The sequence below is a fragment of the Pararge aegeria genome, chromosome 26, assembly GCF_905163445.1.
Source record: "Pararge aegeria chromosome 26, ilParAegt1.1, whole genome shotgun sequence".
Lineage (NCBI taxonomy): Eukaryota > Metazoa > Arthropoda > Insecta > Lepidoptera > Nymphalidae > Pararge > Pararge aegeria.
In genome coordinates, this window is record NC_053205.1 from 2,957,616 (window position 1) to 2,975,776 (window position 18,161).

Genomic DNA, 18,161 nt, shown 5'->3' on the forward strand with positions numbered 1-18,161 from the left:
GATAAGGAAAACAAAAGGATAACATACTGCAGGTTGTGCAATAAAATACATACTAATAACTACATACTAATACATAAACTAGATTACACAAATAAAATAATACATAATATAATAAATATTAGAAAAAAAAATAATAATAAACTAATATATACTATAACATATCATAAATCAATGACAATAGTAAATACTATAACAAGTCATCTTCAATGCAAACTATAGTGGTTTATGGCAGCTTTCTTAAAAATACAAAGTGACTTAGACTGACCTTATGTCGAGACTTAAATTAAAAATTTACGGCTGGGTACGCTTGTTATCATTTTATTTTATAAATGTACTGTTTTTCTAATTTTTGTAATTATTAATATGTATGTATATTCTTAGAGTTTTGCGCATTGTTTTTATTTTTTTTTTTCTTCCCGCCTTTGTTATACAAATTTAATTGTACCTTTGTGGTTTTTGTCTCTTTTATTTTTCTTGTGTGCTATAAAGTATTTTTGTTTGATTGAATGATTATCAATAAATAAATAAATGAATAACATTAAATAATGTTTCTCTATCGACTTTCTTTTTTGTTCCAGGTGCCGATACTATTCCTCAACACAGCCAGTCTCATATTCTGGCAGTTCACACCGTACATATTTATGTCGCAGGTCGCCATTTTCTTTGTGATGGAGCAAATGTGTATAATAGACAGGAAAACTCTATCCGTGTTCGTGCACAACCATATATGCAGTTTGCAAGCGGCCGCACTTCTGTTTCAATGCAACGCTTCGCCGATGTCGTCACTGCACGCGTGCTATTTCGGCGTTATAGCCGTCTATTCTCTGGTGGGTAAATACGCGCGGGTAGACGTCCGGAACCGTTACGACTTTATAACGGAATGCTTACTCGTTTTTCCGAGGATTTTTTCGACAACGTTCGTGGCTTTCTACCTGTGGGGCTCTTTGAAGCGTGGAAAACCAGACAAGGACACCCACGTGTGGGACATTCTGTATTCCAAGTTCACAGATCACAAGAGCTTCCATACTCTCATTTACACATGCTCGGATGTGTTCGACTTCATGCCGTTGAGCACAATTATAAATATGTCGAAAACACTGTTGGTGCCCATCGTTTTGATAATTTCCGTTAACGTCGTCGATTTCTGGATTAAAGACGCGTACGTGCGCAGCGAGAGCGAGATGCGTTCTGCCAATCAGTATTTGCACAACGGCATAGACAACAATAGACGCAATGCAGCCAACAATAGACAAGTTAACGTGGCGAAGGACAAAAAAGATATACTCATGGTCTATGTCAGAAATTTGAAAATAGATCCGGCTGTGTTTTATAATCTGGCGATGATGGCGGTCTTTGGTCTGATGGCGGGGCTTGTGATGAGGCTAAAGCTATTGCTCACTACGCAGATGTGCATATTGTCGTCGTTGGTCGTGAAGAAATATTTCCGTGTGTAAGTTAAAAATTCAAAATTCATTTATTTTTTTTTTTTATTTATATTCTTGCTAGCTGTTGCCCGCGACTTCGTCTGCGTTTGATTTCGTTTTTTGATGTGGCATTCAATTTTGTTGTAGTTCTAAAAAAAATTAAAGTATTCAGTATCGCTAAGCCTTCAATGAGGGGTTTGCTGCTGTCCGCTGAGAAGTTCTGTTCTGTATCTCCAACCACATTCATCAGATCTACACAAAGTTTGGGCAAAAGTAAACACATATTATAACCTCTATAGTACAAAAATGATTATTTAAATCTGTTATAATTTGTCGGAGTTATGGTGTAAAATCGTCAAACACTTTCATCCCCTCTCCCAAAGGAACCGAGCGTAATGTCGGGATAAAAAGTATCCTATATTACTTCTAACACTCCCAAGAATATGTGTACAAAGTTTCATGAGGATCGGTCAAGTAGTTTTTGCTTGAAAGCGTAACAAACAAACTTACCTTGACATTTATAATATTAGTAGGGATTCTAACACTATCATTACAGAATACTCAAACCTAATGCGATAGTGTAGCTTTTTTTTTTTAATAATCTATATTAAGATTATTAAAAAAAAAAAATAATAAAATTGAGTGTCTGTTTTTTTTATATTTCAATAACCGATTTTTACTACATGTATATAAATAAATAAATATACTACGACAATACACACATCGCCATCTAGCCCCAAAGTAACCGTAGCTTGTGTTATGGGTACTGAGATGACTGATGAATATTTTTATGAATTATATCCATAAATACTTAGAATATACATATAGACAGACAGACACTAAACACATTAATGCTCATCACAGAAACATTTTCCAGTAGTGGGAATCGAACCCACGGCCTTGGGCTCTGAAAGCAAGGTCGCTGCAAACTGCGCCAATCGGCCGTCAATACGTATAGTATATGGTTATACTCGTATATACGGTACATACACGAAAATATTTTTTTTTGACATATTTTGTCCGACTGTCTGTCAGTTTGTTCCGGCTAATCTCTGAAATGGCTGGGCAGGTGCAAGTAGGAATTAATTTCTGAATAGGCAGTAACAAAAAACCGCTAAAATATTTATTTATTTATTATTGATGTAAAATGTGAATTAGAACATATATTATCTTAGTACCCATAACACAAGCTACGCTCACTTTAGTATACAAAAAAAAGCGTAATTCGAGGTTTATTGAAAATGACGTTAAAATTTTTCAGACTCCCGAAATTCATGTCCAAGTACGTAAAGCCTTACTGGGTGTACGCTATCATGATTATACCGATTTTGAGTCAGCTCACAGTGAACGTCACCAAGGACTTATCGCACGAAGGTGAGTGCATAGTTTCGCCGTTCATATTCATTCATTTCGTTCATTTCATACAAATCATTCATTTAATTCGTTTCATTCATTTCAATCATTTAATTCATTTCCCGCATTTCATTAATTTCATTATATTCATTCATTTCGTTCATTGCACTCATTGCATTCATTTCAATCATTACATTTATTTCATTCAATTCATTCATTTCGTTCGTTTCATTCGTTTCATTCATTTAATTCATTTAATTCATCGAATCTTTTAACAGTCCACTGCTGGAACAAAGACAGTTTTGTTCACAGATAATTCTCAGAGACATAATGTGCATAATGTACCTCTAAGGCCTGTGAAGTATTATTTCGGTTATCATTTACGCGTTGCACATGCAAATAAAAAAAAAAAAAAACACAAACAGTAACACAAAGAAAGATGCGGAATACAAAGGCGGCTTTATCGCTCATTTTTTTTTTTTTTTTTTTTGTTTCTATAGTGATACTTGGCGGACTAGGCAGATGGCATCGTGATGGTTGGCGGAAAACAGAGCAGCAACACTTCGCAGGGCATGCAAGAAACGGGTCCTTCAAACTGCCGCCCTTTGTCCATCAACCTGAGACGTTAAGCCTCATGAGCCTGTAATCACACCGGCAACCGCACCCTTCAGAGCGGCACACAGTATTCCAAAAATGCTGCTTAGCGGCAGACATAATCATCGCGGCATTAGGTACTTCCCCGAACGCTTCACGCCGGAACACAGTATTCCAAAAATGCTGCTTAGCGGCAGACATATTCATCGCGGCATTAGGTACTTTCCCGAACGCTTCACGCCGGATCACAGCATTCCATAAATGCTGCTTAGCGGCAGACATAAGCATGGCGGCATTAGGTACTTCCCCGGACGCTTCACACCGGAACACAGTATTCCAAAAATGCTGCTTAGCGGCAGACATAAGCATGGCGGCATTAGGTACTTCCCCGGACGCTTCACACCGGAACACAGTATTCCAAAAATGCTGCTTAGCGGCAGACAAGCATGGCGGCATTAGGTACTTCCCAGGACGCTTCACACCGGAACACGCTATGCCTAAAATGCTGCTTAGCGGCAGACATAAGCATGGCGGCATTAGGTACTTCCCCGGACGCTTCACACCGGAACACAGTATTCCAAAAATGCTGCTTAGCGGCAGACATAATCATCGCGGCATTAGGTACTTCCCCGGACGCTTCACACCGGAACACGCTATGCCTAAAATGCTGCTTAGCGGCAGACATAAGCATGGCGGCATTAGGTACTTCCCCGGACGAGCTCTGTCACAAAAAGCTAACTACTATTATACAAGTGCTATGCTCAGTCTGTTAGTTTACAATGAAATCAAATGGCTCATTTATAATTTACTAGCTGTTGCCCGCGACTTCATCTGCGTTTGATTTAGTTTTTTGATGTGGCATTCAATTTAGATGTAGTTCTAAGAAAATTTAAAGCACCCAGTATCGCTAAGTTTTAAATGAGGGGTTTGCTGCTGTCCGCTGAGGAGTTCTGCCCCCTATCTACAACCACATTCATCAGATCTACACAAAGTTTGGGCGAAATTAAACACATATTATAACCTCTATAGTACAAAAATAATTATTTAAATCGGTTATAATTCGTCGGAGTTATGGTGTAAAATCGTCAAACACTTTCATCCCCTCTCCCAAAGGAACCGAGCTTAATTTCGGGATAAGTTTCATGAGGATCGGTTAAGTAGTTTTTGCGTGAAAGCGTAACAAACAAACTTACATTGACGTTTATAATATTAATTGCGATTTATTGAGGGGTTGATTATTGAGGGATTTATTGTCATTGCAAGAATGTTTATCAGTCCTCTGTAAGGACTATTCCACCCTTATCCCTATGTTGAGACACAGGTTTACTGGTGTCCCGACAACATCCCCCTGAAAACTACCAGTCTCTTTTGTGAACCTCAGGATGTCCCCTATAGAAAGGTTTGCTAGGTCTTCTACACTAATACTGTCCTTACCTTGTAGTTCCCATCTTACCAGCGCGTACATTGGGCACTCAGCTATGAAATGAAAACTGGTTTCCACCTCACCACAATCTGGACAGGATGGATCTTCTGTAATTTTTATTACAGTTAGGTTTAACAGGCAATGTCCTGTGGTTATGCCTGCTACCAGTGCTATATTGGTTCTGCTCTGTGACATAAGTTGTTTTGTCTTCTTCTTGTCTAATGACTTGAGAAACAATTTGATTGCATGTATTGCGTTGGTATTGTTCCATCTTGCATTCGATTCTCCGATCAAATGTCTTAAAAAATTGGAATGTTCTAGGTGAATTCAACGAGTACCAGCAAGAGGAGTTGTTGAAATGGATCTCTCAGGGACCGAGAGTGAGCGTGTACGCAGGTTCGATGCCAATGTCGGCCACAGTGATGTTGGCAACTCGCAACCCCGTCGTCACTCATCCGCATTACGAAGATACAAACGCCAGGTAACTATTTATTTATTATATGATAATCACTTCAGACGATTGACAAGTCTTTTATACGGAATTCCGATTCCCAAGCGGCTTGTTTCCAGCGGCACCCAGCGACTCGTCTCACGTCTGATGTCCTTTTAGAAACAATACAAAAAATTTGTATGTATGTACTAAATAGTTTAACCCACCTATTCGTTTTTCTTTATAGTTTTCCTAATCCTAAGGTTAGGCAACCTTAGGATTAGGAAAACTGAGGCTGAGATCGCTACTTAGCGATAAAGCCGCCTTTTGTATCCTGCTTCATTCTTCATGTGTTTGTTATTTTTTTCGTCTCGTTTTTCTGAGTGGTGTACAAATAAAGATTATAAATAAATAAATAAAAAAATAAAAAACAAAATAATACAGATAACACAAAAAAAACAAGAATAAAGAAATAAATTAATAAATGTAAAAGCGACCTTATTGCTTGCAATAAGGCCGCCTTTTTATCTTTAAAACTAAAAAATGAAATAAAAATAAATAGGCATCTTCCAGGCGCGTCCCATCTTAGGCCATTAGCAGTGGCGTTCACTGGGTTGCTTACCAGGGTATGCATACACCAGAAAAATTGCATGAAACGCCAAAAATTCTCCTCCTATAGGAGTTATATATAAATATTAGGATAGGCAATGCTTTTGTGCATGTATGAATTGCACGCCACACTTGCCGTCAGGTGAGATTGTGGTCAAGCGCTAGTCTGTTACAGTTAAAAAAAAAAGCAATCTCTCACAAGCAACCTTTAAATGAAAGAACCTTTGACATGAGACCGGGAAAGTGCTATGTGTGTTCTAATAAATATATACTTTCAAAATAAATAAATGAACATATATAATCAAATATATACAACGTGTAACTGAATTACAAAACAATGTTGAAGGGGGCATAAGTATATTTCATAAGGAGTCACCTTGAAAAATTATAAATCTGAAGAAGCATATTTATTTCTCCATACAAACGAATTCATAAAATTCTAAGCGTTTGACAACCCTATTGAAGATCAAAGACCGACACGCACATAGCACCTACGCCACGCGACGCTTACCTAATAAGGTGACAGGAGTCACGTGATTTTAATTGCATTGCATTGCGCGTCTTTATTACTTCATTTGAAGTATCGTTAATGAATATAAATAAAAAATCAATAAATATACTACGACAATACACACATCGCCATCTAGCCCCAAGCTGAAAGCGTGGCTTGTTTTATGGGTACTAAGATGACTGATGAATATTTTTATGAATAATTTACATAAATACCTAACACCTAACTTTTTTCTGTAACTGTTTTTTATCTCCGCCATTGGTTGCCTGGAAGAAATCGCTATGTAGCGATAAGGCCGCCAAATTGTATACGTTGTTTTGTTATACTTTTCTTTTTGTTTTATGTACTTTTTGTGGTGTGCAATAAAAGTATATTCATTCATTCATAAATATTCAATATTCGTGCTCATCACACAAACATTTTTCAGTAGTTGGAATCGAAAACACGGCCTTGGACTCAGAGTGCAGGGTCGCTGCAAACTGCGCCAACCGGCCGTCAGATATATTAATAATGCAAGTGTTGTTACAGATTACGCGCGTATACGGTGTACAAAATGTACGGCAAGTTCACACCTCAGCATTACTACGAAGAGATGAATCGACTGAAAGCCACACATCTGATCGTCGAGACCAAATACTGCTATGGGAAGAGCGGGTATATGATTCAAATATTATTTACACACGCACACACGCACACGCACGCAAGCTCGCGCGCACGCACGCACGCATTCACGCACGCCCGCATTCACGCACGCGCATATACACACACACACACACACACACTTTCCTATTTTTATTATTTTCCTTTTTTTTTTTTAAGTTGCAAATTATATATTGTAATAATATATTTATATATTATATGCTACATAATAGTAATGTCTTAATTTCAATCTGTCTATGTATGTTCCGGGGGTGAGGGCTGGTTATCCTTAACACAGATAAAATCTAGCTAGGATAGCCAGTTGGTCAACTCATTATATGTGCAATTTTAGACGAAAGAAATAAACTATATTATAATTATTATATGTGATTACAATATATATTATGTTATATATATTTATTTCAAAAATTCAAAATTCATTTATCAATTCAAAGGCCCAGTTTACAAGGACTTTTGTAACGTCTAGTCAGTCTGTGTGTAATGACTCTACCATCGGTTCGGAAGACATATTCCACCGAGAAGAGCCGGCAAGAAACTCAACAGATTGCTCATTTTCAACATAATATTAATAATATTACAGTATATATATATATATATATGTAATATTTTTTTAATCTTCTGAGAGATGAGAGCGGAGCTTGCTTCCAAGCAGCAAATTCAAATTCAAATTCAAATGTGTTTTATTTATGTAGACCTTATCACAGGCACTTATGAACCGTTCATACATTTAACATGTTACACTTATGTCAGTGATGGTGATAACTGCATTCGTTAACTTAAAACTAAAGCTAGGGGGGTTCCAAACGCGCCCTGGTCTAAGAAGAGCCAACAACAAACTTAGCCAGGTTTTTTTTTGTTATCACCATCTCACAGTCGAGTTTATATAAAACTTATGTTTTATATAAACTTTGAAGTTATTGAGAGACGGCCGTCTGGCGCAGTGGGCAGTAACCCTGCTTTCTGAGGCCAAGGCCGTTCGATTCCTACAACTGGAAAATATTTATATGATGAACATGAATGTTTTTCAGTGTCTGGGTGTTTATCTGTATATTATAAGTATTTATGTATATTGTTTATAGAAATATTCATCAGTCGACTTAGTACCCATAACACAAGCTACGCTTACTTTGGGGCTAGATGGCGATGTGTGTATTGTCGTAGTATATTTATTATTTATATATTATTTATAATTATTCTCACGTATTTTATCTGGTAGATCGCAGAATCTAAAAAATAAAACTAAATTTTTTTTGTAATCACACGCTTTTTTTTTTTCAGAAGGGGATGCACATTCGAATACATATGGGATATAGATACACCCGCGCTGAAATCGAACCCGAAACTGTGCCACGTACTACTTACTGAACCTGTGGAGCACTTCTACCAAGTCTTCCGGAATGAGCAATACGCTGTCTTCAGAATCCACGATTATGGCGTTCAGTAAGGCACCATCAAATTCAAGACTGATTTATTTGAATTCATTCGTAGAATAACTTCTTATAATTCCCATATAAACTTCCTTCCACTCTCTAATACAACGTGTGAATGAAAACCGAAATATTACTACAAAGGCTTTAGAGGTACATTATTTACTGTCTCTGAGACTTATCTGTGAAACCGAAACGGTAATAGTTTTTTTAAGTAAACAGGTATGCTTCTTTTGATTTAATATTTTAACAGGGAGATTCCTGATGAAAATTATATCGTAATTCGATTACACGTTGTATAATATACCCCGACCCACCGCATCGACTTAACCGTCTGACTTTCTCAAGAATTCAGCTATCTAATGCAAAACAGATTTTTTAAAACGGACCGTTATTTGCTGAGTTGACTGACTGACTCTTTCTTAAAAATAAACTTCCACCCCCTGTTTAACCCCTTTGGGGGTTGTATTTGTCTAAATTCTAAAACATGTATTTCGTTAAACAATAAACTCGGAATTTGCTCTTTTCCAACGACGACATTTTACTATTTAATTAATGGTTTTCGATAGGTTACATACAGTTGCGGTTGTCACCGCGTAATTTACTACAGCTATTTCCCCAAAAAAATATCAGGGTATTAAAATGAATGCATCTATACTTTTTATACCATCGGTCCTTTTTATACCCCCTGTGGTCTTATGAGTGGGAGCTCTCGGAGTCCAACCCCGGGAATTTGGGCATTTATAACTTTTCCCCTGCGCCTTATGTCGTACAACTTATGTCGTTTCTAGTTGCGGTACGATGCCACGTAAAAACCGACCAGGGTTCCAGATTCCTTTATTAGTCAATTCAACTAACGGACGTCCACTGCTGGTCATAGGTCTTTTGTAGGGAGTTTCCCAATCCAACGTCCTGGGCCTCTTGTATCCAGCGACCCCCAGCGACTCGCCTGATGTCATCTGTCCTCCCCGTTGGGAGACGACCTACGCTGCGTTTACCGGTGCGGGGTCCATTCCAGCACCTTAAGACCCCAACGTCCATCGGTACTCCAAGTCAAAGTGAAATGAAATTTAATGAAATGAAATGAAATTTATTTATTTGCCCACAAAATCGCTTACAATTATAATACAAAAAGCATGTGGACAAATAGGGTTCCACCTCAGCACGAAGCCGCAGCAAACTGCGGCGCTGGTTTTCAGGGGGACCCTGTGTGCTCACAGACGTGTTTGCGACTACATCGTCCATGCCACAGTCTATACAAAATAAAAATAAAATTAAAAATAAAACATGGTGCGGAATATAAAATTTACAGATCTAAACCAAGAAGCCTACCACAGGCAGTGTCCATGGAAACGCTAGATACTTCGTCTGTACATACGCCAGAAACAAATTACAGCCCTGCTACTATAGTGTTTTTCACACACAAACACATACGGAAAAATAACTGATTCAAAGAAAAGCCAAAGTCAAAGTTAGAAATATCTTTATTTAAGTAGGCCCGGCCCATAGGTGGCACTTTCATGCGTACATTACATGAGAATTACACGGTAGTGAGATGATGGCCAATTCAACCACATTCGTAAACTTAAAACTAAAGCTACGAGTGTTCCAAACGCGTCCTGGTTTAAGAAGAAACCCATATAAAACTTGCCGTGTGTTTTTTTTTTGTTATCACCATTTCACATTGTCATTTAAAATTATTAGAAGAGCAACCTGGTTAGAGCAATAATTTTTTATCGATTACGTAGTCCTTAATACTATAATAGGACTTTTCTATAAGCCTATTAATACAAACTTTGAACTTTTTAAGAGACATCTCCAAGATGTCAATGGGTAGTTTATTGTAGAATTGTATGCAATTTCCTTTGAACGAATTATGAATTTTACGTAACCTAGTATATTGCACTGTAAGTTTATTTCTACTTCTAATGTTTAAATTATTGCAGACACATTTTTTCTTAAATTTAGAAATGTTTTTATGAACGTACATTAAATTTTCAAATATGTACTGGTATAGTCAGTCACTGTCATTATTTTAAAATCTGTAGATCGAACAAATGCCTTCCTTTATTCAGATAGATTTAACCTTTTATATGTTTTCAGGTACACCCCACGAACTTTTGCGATTTAAATGTCTGAATCGTCTACACGAGCTAGGAGCTGAAGAAGTTTCTTTTTTATTTTAAGTATTTTGTTCATCGTTCAGCGCTCCGGTACGATCTTCGATGTAACCGTCTCACCCCGCACCCCACAGGTTAGCCCGCTAACATTTTAAACTGCATCAACACTTACCACTAGAGGAGATTGCAGTCAAGGGCTAACTTGTAGTAGACTTTCTCGAATATGTCTTGAGTTCGGGGTCTCTCCCTCGACGACGGTTTCGCTTGCGCGCCGCTACTCGCAATGAGTATAGCAACGAGTATATGACTCATATAGAGCCTCCTCTTAGGGGATGTGCTTATAAACGGGCTAATTGGGCGGACTATATTTACTTCATTCCATTCAAATTGAATAGACATTCCATTCGAACTATTCGCTTTTTTAAAGGAATTCTATCATCATTTCGACTGACTATGTTTTTTTCATAAGAGTCATTGCATAATTAAAATACTATATGTAGGAAATGACTTTTGGTGCAATAGGAATTGAGTAATTATGATGAGAAATACACCTGGATGCAGGGATGTGGGAAGTGCGAACTTCTTGACTCTTTCGAACTAATTGAATCGTTCAAACTATTCGATTTTTACGAACTATTTGAATCTTTCGAATTAATCCGTATTCGAATATCTTGTAAAATATTCAATTCAATTCCGTTCCAATGAAATTCGCACACCCTCACAAAGTAGATGCAATCTCTATAATAACGGTTTTGTTGACCTGCATAGCGTAATAAGCGCTTGTGGGGTCTTATGACTGGGAGGTGAGGGAATTTATAATTTCTTAATTTCCTCTGGTCTGGTCTCGTGAGATACTTTGGCCGTGGTTACCCTACCGGCAAAATCGTACCACCAAGCAATTTAGCGTTCCGGTCCGATAACAGGTTAGCCCGCTACTTTCTTGGAAAGCATCCTAGCTGAGATTGCAGTCAAAGGCTAATTTGCGGTGGAACAATAATAAAGGATTTAAATCTTTAAAATCGGGCTTAACTTATTTGCTACAGTGCCAATTTTTAGTATTATTTAACTTAACCTAATTATTTTTTTTATTTCAATCGTTAATAGAATGCTCGAGAAATAATCGAGAAGATTACTGCAAACTTGAGACAGAGGGCGTTGTGTCTATTAACTGTCATTTGTCATCCGTCTAGGGTTATTTATTGCTCTATGGTTGTCACTTAGTTTGTATCAAACCTTTATATTATTGTATGTATTATATGTTTAATATGCTATGTTTACTGTTTTGTGGAAAATGTAAATTATTTTATCTAAGATTTAAGCTAAGTTGTTATATTTTTTGACAGGGCCTTAAAGGATGTGAATCCAAGGCTGTAAAATAAAATTAAAAAAAAAATATCCATCGTAGTAAAAACTTATTAATAGGGTTTTTGACTTTATTCAAAATATCACTTTTACTAGTGTAATCCTTGAAATATTTATGTGTCTTTATGTCTGTGGTATCGTAGATTCCGAACGGATGAACCGATTTTGGTTTTGTTTGCGGCGCATTTCATATATTTCACACAACACCGTAAAGAAAATCAAATGCAATGAGGAAGTTGTGAAAAAACGTGTATCCGCCATTTTGTATCGGCGGCCATCTTGAACCGATTCTCATAGAACATTGCTAAGAACACGCCTTCCAAATAATTCTCCATTCAAACAACAAAAAAAAAATCAAAATCGATTCATACGTTATAAAGAAAATATTTTCTATATATCATGTAATCACAAACGCCATTGATTGGTCGACTCTTTGTTTACAGTCTTGTGACGTCGCAAGGCTGTAAACCATGAGTTTTCGCTATTTTTAGAAAATTTATTACCAGTTAATCTAAATTAAATAAATATTCATATTCATTTAATTCGGACCGGTAACCATATGCAAATGGTTAAAAACGGTTATTTATCTGTAAGTGTTAGTAAAAATTTTATCCTTACGTCTCTATGTTGTAGTAGATATGTAGGGTTGTTGGTAAAAAAAAAAAAAAAATCTAATATTGTTATCCCATAGATACTTTAAAATCATAATATTGCGTGACGACGAAGTTTGTCTCTGATTATCGGAACGTAATTTAAGAAAATATCTCATATTATATTTAAAAATATTTTTTAAATCATTGTTTCTAGTACAATTATTTATTTCAAGTAGGCCTAAATATAATTCCAATTAGAAAACGAACATTAATATTAACGAAAAATATAAGCCGTCTGTCTGTTTGTTCCTCCTATAAACCCTTAGAACTATATTTCAACAAGCGATATTTTTTTACATTTTTATAGACTTTTGAGCGCGTTTTGGCGCCATTTTTATTTAATTGAATCGATTTGTACAGTTTAATTTATAAACACTGAACTCGTGCCAAATTAAGCATTGTTTATGATGAGAAATACATCTTGATGCAGCGATGTCGGAAGTGCGAACTTCTTGACTCCTTCGAAATAATTGACTCTTTCAAACCATTCGATTTTTACGAACTATTTGAAATTTTCGAACTATTTGAATCTTTCGAATTAATCCATATTCGAATATCTTGTAAAATATTCAATCCGATTCCGTTCCAACGAAATTCGCACACCGTTACAAAATAAACATTGTCTGATTTCGTTTCAATTATTTAAAAAAAAAAAAATTATTAAAGAATGCATTGTTGTGATGTTGTCATAACGATCCGCTGTTTTATGAATTGAAATAATAAATTAATTTTTTGACAGTTCGTTTGTAGGAAACATTAAGCGCCCTCTAGGCGGAACTACTTGATACTTGTATACCTTTGAACTAAGAACATACAGAATTCTCATTTCGCCATAATTGTATGCAGTGTAGCCAAAACAGTGAAAACCGTACGCCCCGCGCGCACGTCTCACTTTACACCCGCGGAATGTTGCTAGATCACGGACTTTTACCCATTTAATGGTGAACTTTTAGAACATCGGAGGTAAAATAATTACTGTCAACTGCTAAATCGTATGAAGTTACTAACCGTTGGTTCGAAATATGAAAATTATTAAGAATGAATTTATTATTGAAATTCTTTAGAATGGTTCTAAAGTGTAGTGGTTTTTGATAGTTCAATATTAGTCGCGTACACACACGGTTACTGTATGTTCTTTATTCTATGGTTTCCATTTCAACTATCGAAATATAAGTGTAATTAAACTAAATGGCATGAAGTTGGACATTAATAAGTATTAAAAAAAAAATTGTGATTTCTCTATATTAATAGCCCGACGTTAATGCGAGGGTGATGTATTTTTTGAAAATCTACATGTGCTTAAGTAGATTCGTAGGCTTATGGCTAAATAAAATATATTCAAGTCTTCTAGCTTTTTATTAATTTAAATAAAAATCCTACATTTTTCCCTAAAATAAATAATAAATAAATAAATATACTACGACAATACACAAAGATGACTGATGAATATTTTTATGAATTATATATACATAAATACTTAGAAAATACATATAAACACCCAGTCACTGAAAAACACTTAATGCTCATCACACAAACATTTTCCAGTTGTGGGAATTGAACCCACGGCCTTGGACTCAGAAAGCAGGGTCGCTGCCCACTGCGCCAGTCGGCCGTCAAATCGATTCAATTGTGATTGGTTGATTCAATGGTACAAAAATCTGAAATTTTAATGTTGAGTGATACTTGGTTGTCCGATAATATTTATTCCAAATTTAATCATGTTAATTAAATATGTCCATTTCTTTATGTAAAAAAAAAATTTTGGAATATTTAAATAAACTTTATTTAACTAGATAATGCGTTATAATAAAACTTTAAATGTAATTTTAATTGGTATTAAATACCTCTCCTTGCACGCACCAAAAAACATGACGCATGCGGCGTTACCTCGCTCTGAGGCGTTCCATTCAAGGCTTGAAGTGCAAGCGAGAGCGCGGAACGAGCGGCAAAGAGGCACAGTCGGCCTCCGCGTTCGACATCTGTCTCTCTCCTACTTGAGTGAGCGATGCGTCCGCGTGGACAACTTCTATACAATAATACATTTATATGTTTTCGGCAAGGATGAAGTGCAGTGAAAAGTGAATGTGGTGTCAATTGTTTATAGCAACGATAATATCTATCAAACCATTGAAAAATGCAACCATTCCATCAGTATTTTCTTACGACGTTGTCACGTTCAACTATCGTCAGTAAGCCGACTTTACAGACAACCAATTTTTTATTACAAATATTATTTTTATTACACTCTTCTCTTCGAGTATTCAGATTTGTCTTTCACATCGCACTGAAAGTACGGTTTGGTGAAGAGTGCTTTCCTAGTCTCCCATCTCCCCACAGCCTGCAACGCCCCACTGTCGCCTACAGATGCCACTGAGACAGATTTGGTATTTTTTTTCAATAATTTAAATTATTCAAAGTAACACACTTCTAGTAAGTGACCTTTTTATTTATCTGTCACTACAAGTGATTCTGATGAAGTGTTTATGCTTCGGTAAAAATACGTATAGCTGACTCAGGTATTGTGTATACCATTTGTGCTGAACCAGTGTGTCAAACTGAGTAATCAAACAAATTTGTCCAAAAAGACAAATTTTCCACATGGTCAAACTTCTTTGATAGAGGACGGTTTTATCATTGTCATATGCAATTTAGTACACTGATGATAAAACTAATTTTCTTTATTTTATTATCAAAGTTTTCTGTTTTAGTTGAATTGAATAAACCGTAATATATTATTATATTATAATATTCATATTTTACGTTATGGAAATAAAGTGCATGAATAGAAAAGGGAGCACAGTATTACTGCATCATCGGTAATTTTTTTTTTTTTTTTATTTATTTATTAGGTTCACCAACAGATTATACACTGAAACAAGCTTAGGAACTAAAACTAAATAAAATAAAAAACTTCGAGTTTTTGTCAAATGCCAATGAACTGTAGGTATATGAGGGCTACATTCCTGATTGTACTCTTTCATCTACATATTAAGTTCACGCACCTTTAGTCACAACTCGAGTCCGAAACGGATTGAATCTCGTTAGCAAAATATGAAACTAAAATGAAAATAATGAAAGGAATTTTTAGTGCAATCAGAAGATTTTTCGTTAATGGTACTTTTTTCTGCTGACCATACATACCATTAAAACAAATGCTCAGTATACATGTTGATTAACCCGTTCAACATCAACCTGCCAAAAAACAGGAGAGTTATGTAGCATTATTTTAAATAATAGAGTCCCAAATTCCACAATGGACACTGAGAAAAGTTCATTTTTTTCTGATATTAAAATAGTTAAGTGCTACTAGCATTTTATTCAAAGTTAATGGAACAGGGCGAAACAATAAAAATAACGTCAAAATTTGATATTAGAATTGTATGTTCATCTCTGGCTGGGAGTATATTAAGTTGGAGTGTCCTATAGAGAGTCCGATAGTAAAGAACAAGGTTAGTAAATTTCAAAATACATGGCTGAAAGACGCTGCGTTGAAATCACAATTGTTAAATCATAGGTTAGGTAACATCATAAATAAATGAAATACTGTCTGAAACCAATTATAATTTAATTTTTTTTTTTTTTTTTTTTTTGTTTATTGTTTATTGTTATTAGGTACACAAAACAGGTAATAACTAAAAGTAGATCTAAATATAAGTAATAACAAGTTTTGTTCTAAGCTACAACCCAAAGTATGTGTACACAACTTGGAATTAAATTAAACAGAAAGTAAAGATAAAATTAAAGTTGAAACAAAAAAGAAACACTTAAATAATAATAATTTCTCCCAACAATTTGAAATGTGATATCTCCGATTACAATCACTATTTATTCCCACGGAAAGGTAACCGTCCTCCGGTTTCTACATTCTTCCCACAGCCATCTGCTCACATCCTCTCATGGACTCTCGAATTCTTGTAAATCACCCTCATCCTTACAAAGTTCTTTAAATACTTATCTCTTACTCTCGATACTCCCTATGGTCCGTGTTCTCGTCCCCTTTTTTTGATACCCCAACAGTTTTCTTAGCCTTTTCCTTTTTTCTGTCTTCCCGTTATGGAGGGTAGAGGTAAGGAGAGTCATCTGTGTATATGAAAAAGTGTCGTCAAAATGTATTAAATTAGGATGGCGCCACATTTGCATCAGGGTAACTCTTAAAAGAAGCGCCAAATATAAATATTGTTAGAGTAGGCTTGAAAAATAAACAAGGAAGTATGGAGATACAAGGAAGTAAGGTTATATTTACCACAATATTTTGTACAACGTAAGTTGTTGAAATTCTCAATAATTAACTACTTGAGTCGATAATGACATTAAATTTTTTAACTCGGCATACTTCAATTCATCTACGATTGCTACATTCATACCATACCCTGTGCATCCACCAGCGCCATTGTGGAGGATTTTTGAACTGTTATTTAGCGCATACACTGGACACTTTTTCAACTTTTCTCCCATAAAAGATGACTCTCCTTACCGCTACCCTCCATACTTCCCGTTCCGGCTTATTAACTCCTCTCCAAGTGACAGATGTCCCCTTCTTCCTTCTCAAATCAATGTCTATGACCAACTTCCTGTCATCTTTCCTGGTGTTGCCAGGAATAACTGTGCTTTCTTTATTAAAACCATCTATAAATATACTTATTATATCACAATGGTCTGTAGTAGTAGGACGTCTTGTATCAGCGTTACTGTAAATGTAGGAAAGCGCCGACGATCCTTCTCCCCGCAAAGGAATACACGAACAGAGACCAATTTATAATGAACTGCCAAAGTATCCATAACGATATAACTATCGGACACTTTCTTTAAAAATATTTGAATTACATAATTAAAATAAAGATTCGATTTCTAGTAACATTAAATTTTCTACGTGAGTGTATTTTCAGTCATCAGAGACAATTTGACCATGTGTGATGACATGACTACTCAGTTTGACCAACTGGAGGTAACCCCTTAACGCCACGTCATCATCTCCCATCCCAAGCTAGGGCTGCTACGGATTCGGAAGTGTCAAACGCATTCATTTATTTATTTTGGACATATATCTTTCCAAATTTTTTGTATGTAATTTAACTGTTCCATAAAACGTCTGGTCCGCGCACTTATTTTATTTATATTTACGTATGCAGCGGAGACATGGACTATTAAAGCAGCTGATAGACAACGTATTGACGCTTTTGAGATGTGGTGCTGGAGGAGAACGCTGCGAATCCCGTGGACGGCACACAGGACCAACGTATCGATTTTGAGACAGCTTAAAATTACAAGAAGGCTATCAACCTGTCTTAAGAGGATTCTCGAGTACTTCGGTCACATTGCCAGAAGAGATGGAGACAATCTTGAAAAGATAGTGGTCACTGGCAAAGTGGAAGGAAAGAGACCTCGAGGACGTAGCCCGATTCGTTGGTCGGATCAACTCCGCACTGCTCTGGACACCAAAGTGCATACTGCTTAAAACGTTGCTCAAAGCAGAGTCAAATGGCACAAAATCGTCTAAAAAGTTGTAAGTGGAAGGGGTCACGACCCTCAGCAATGAGGAACACGACGTAGAGAGAGAGAGATGTTAAATTTTTATGGGTAAAGCATGAAATAAAT

The 18,161-nt window shown here is 36.1% G+C and overlaps 1 protein-coding gene across 1 annotated transcript in view; it reads left to right on the top strand.

The window, feature by feature from the left end:
- LOC120635491 (probable C-mannosyltransferase DPY19L1) overlaps nucleotides 1-13,911 on the top strand; it is a 30,929-nt gene extending 17,018 nt beyond the window's left edge. The window contains exons 5-10 of the mRNA XM_039906514.1: nucleotides 579-1,450; nucleotides 2,686-2,798; nucleotides 5,116-5,275; nucleotides 6,873-6,998; nucleotides 8,283-8,444; nucleotides 10,535-13,911. Of these exons, the coding sequence (XP_039762448.1) occupies nucleotides 579-1,450; nucleotides 2,686-2,798; nucleotides 5,116-5,275; nucleotides 6,873-6,998; nucleotides 8,283-8,444; nucleotides 10,535-10,562 (1,461 nt within the window). The 3' untranslated portion in view covers nucleotides 10,563-13,911. The remainder of the gene's footprint in view (nucleotides 1-578; nucleotides 1,451-2,685; nucleotides 2,799-5,115; nucleotides 5,276-6,872; nucleotides 6,999-8,282; nucleotides 8,445-10,534) is intronic.
- The last annotated feature ends 4,250 nt before the right edge of the window (nucleotides 13,912-18,161 follow it).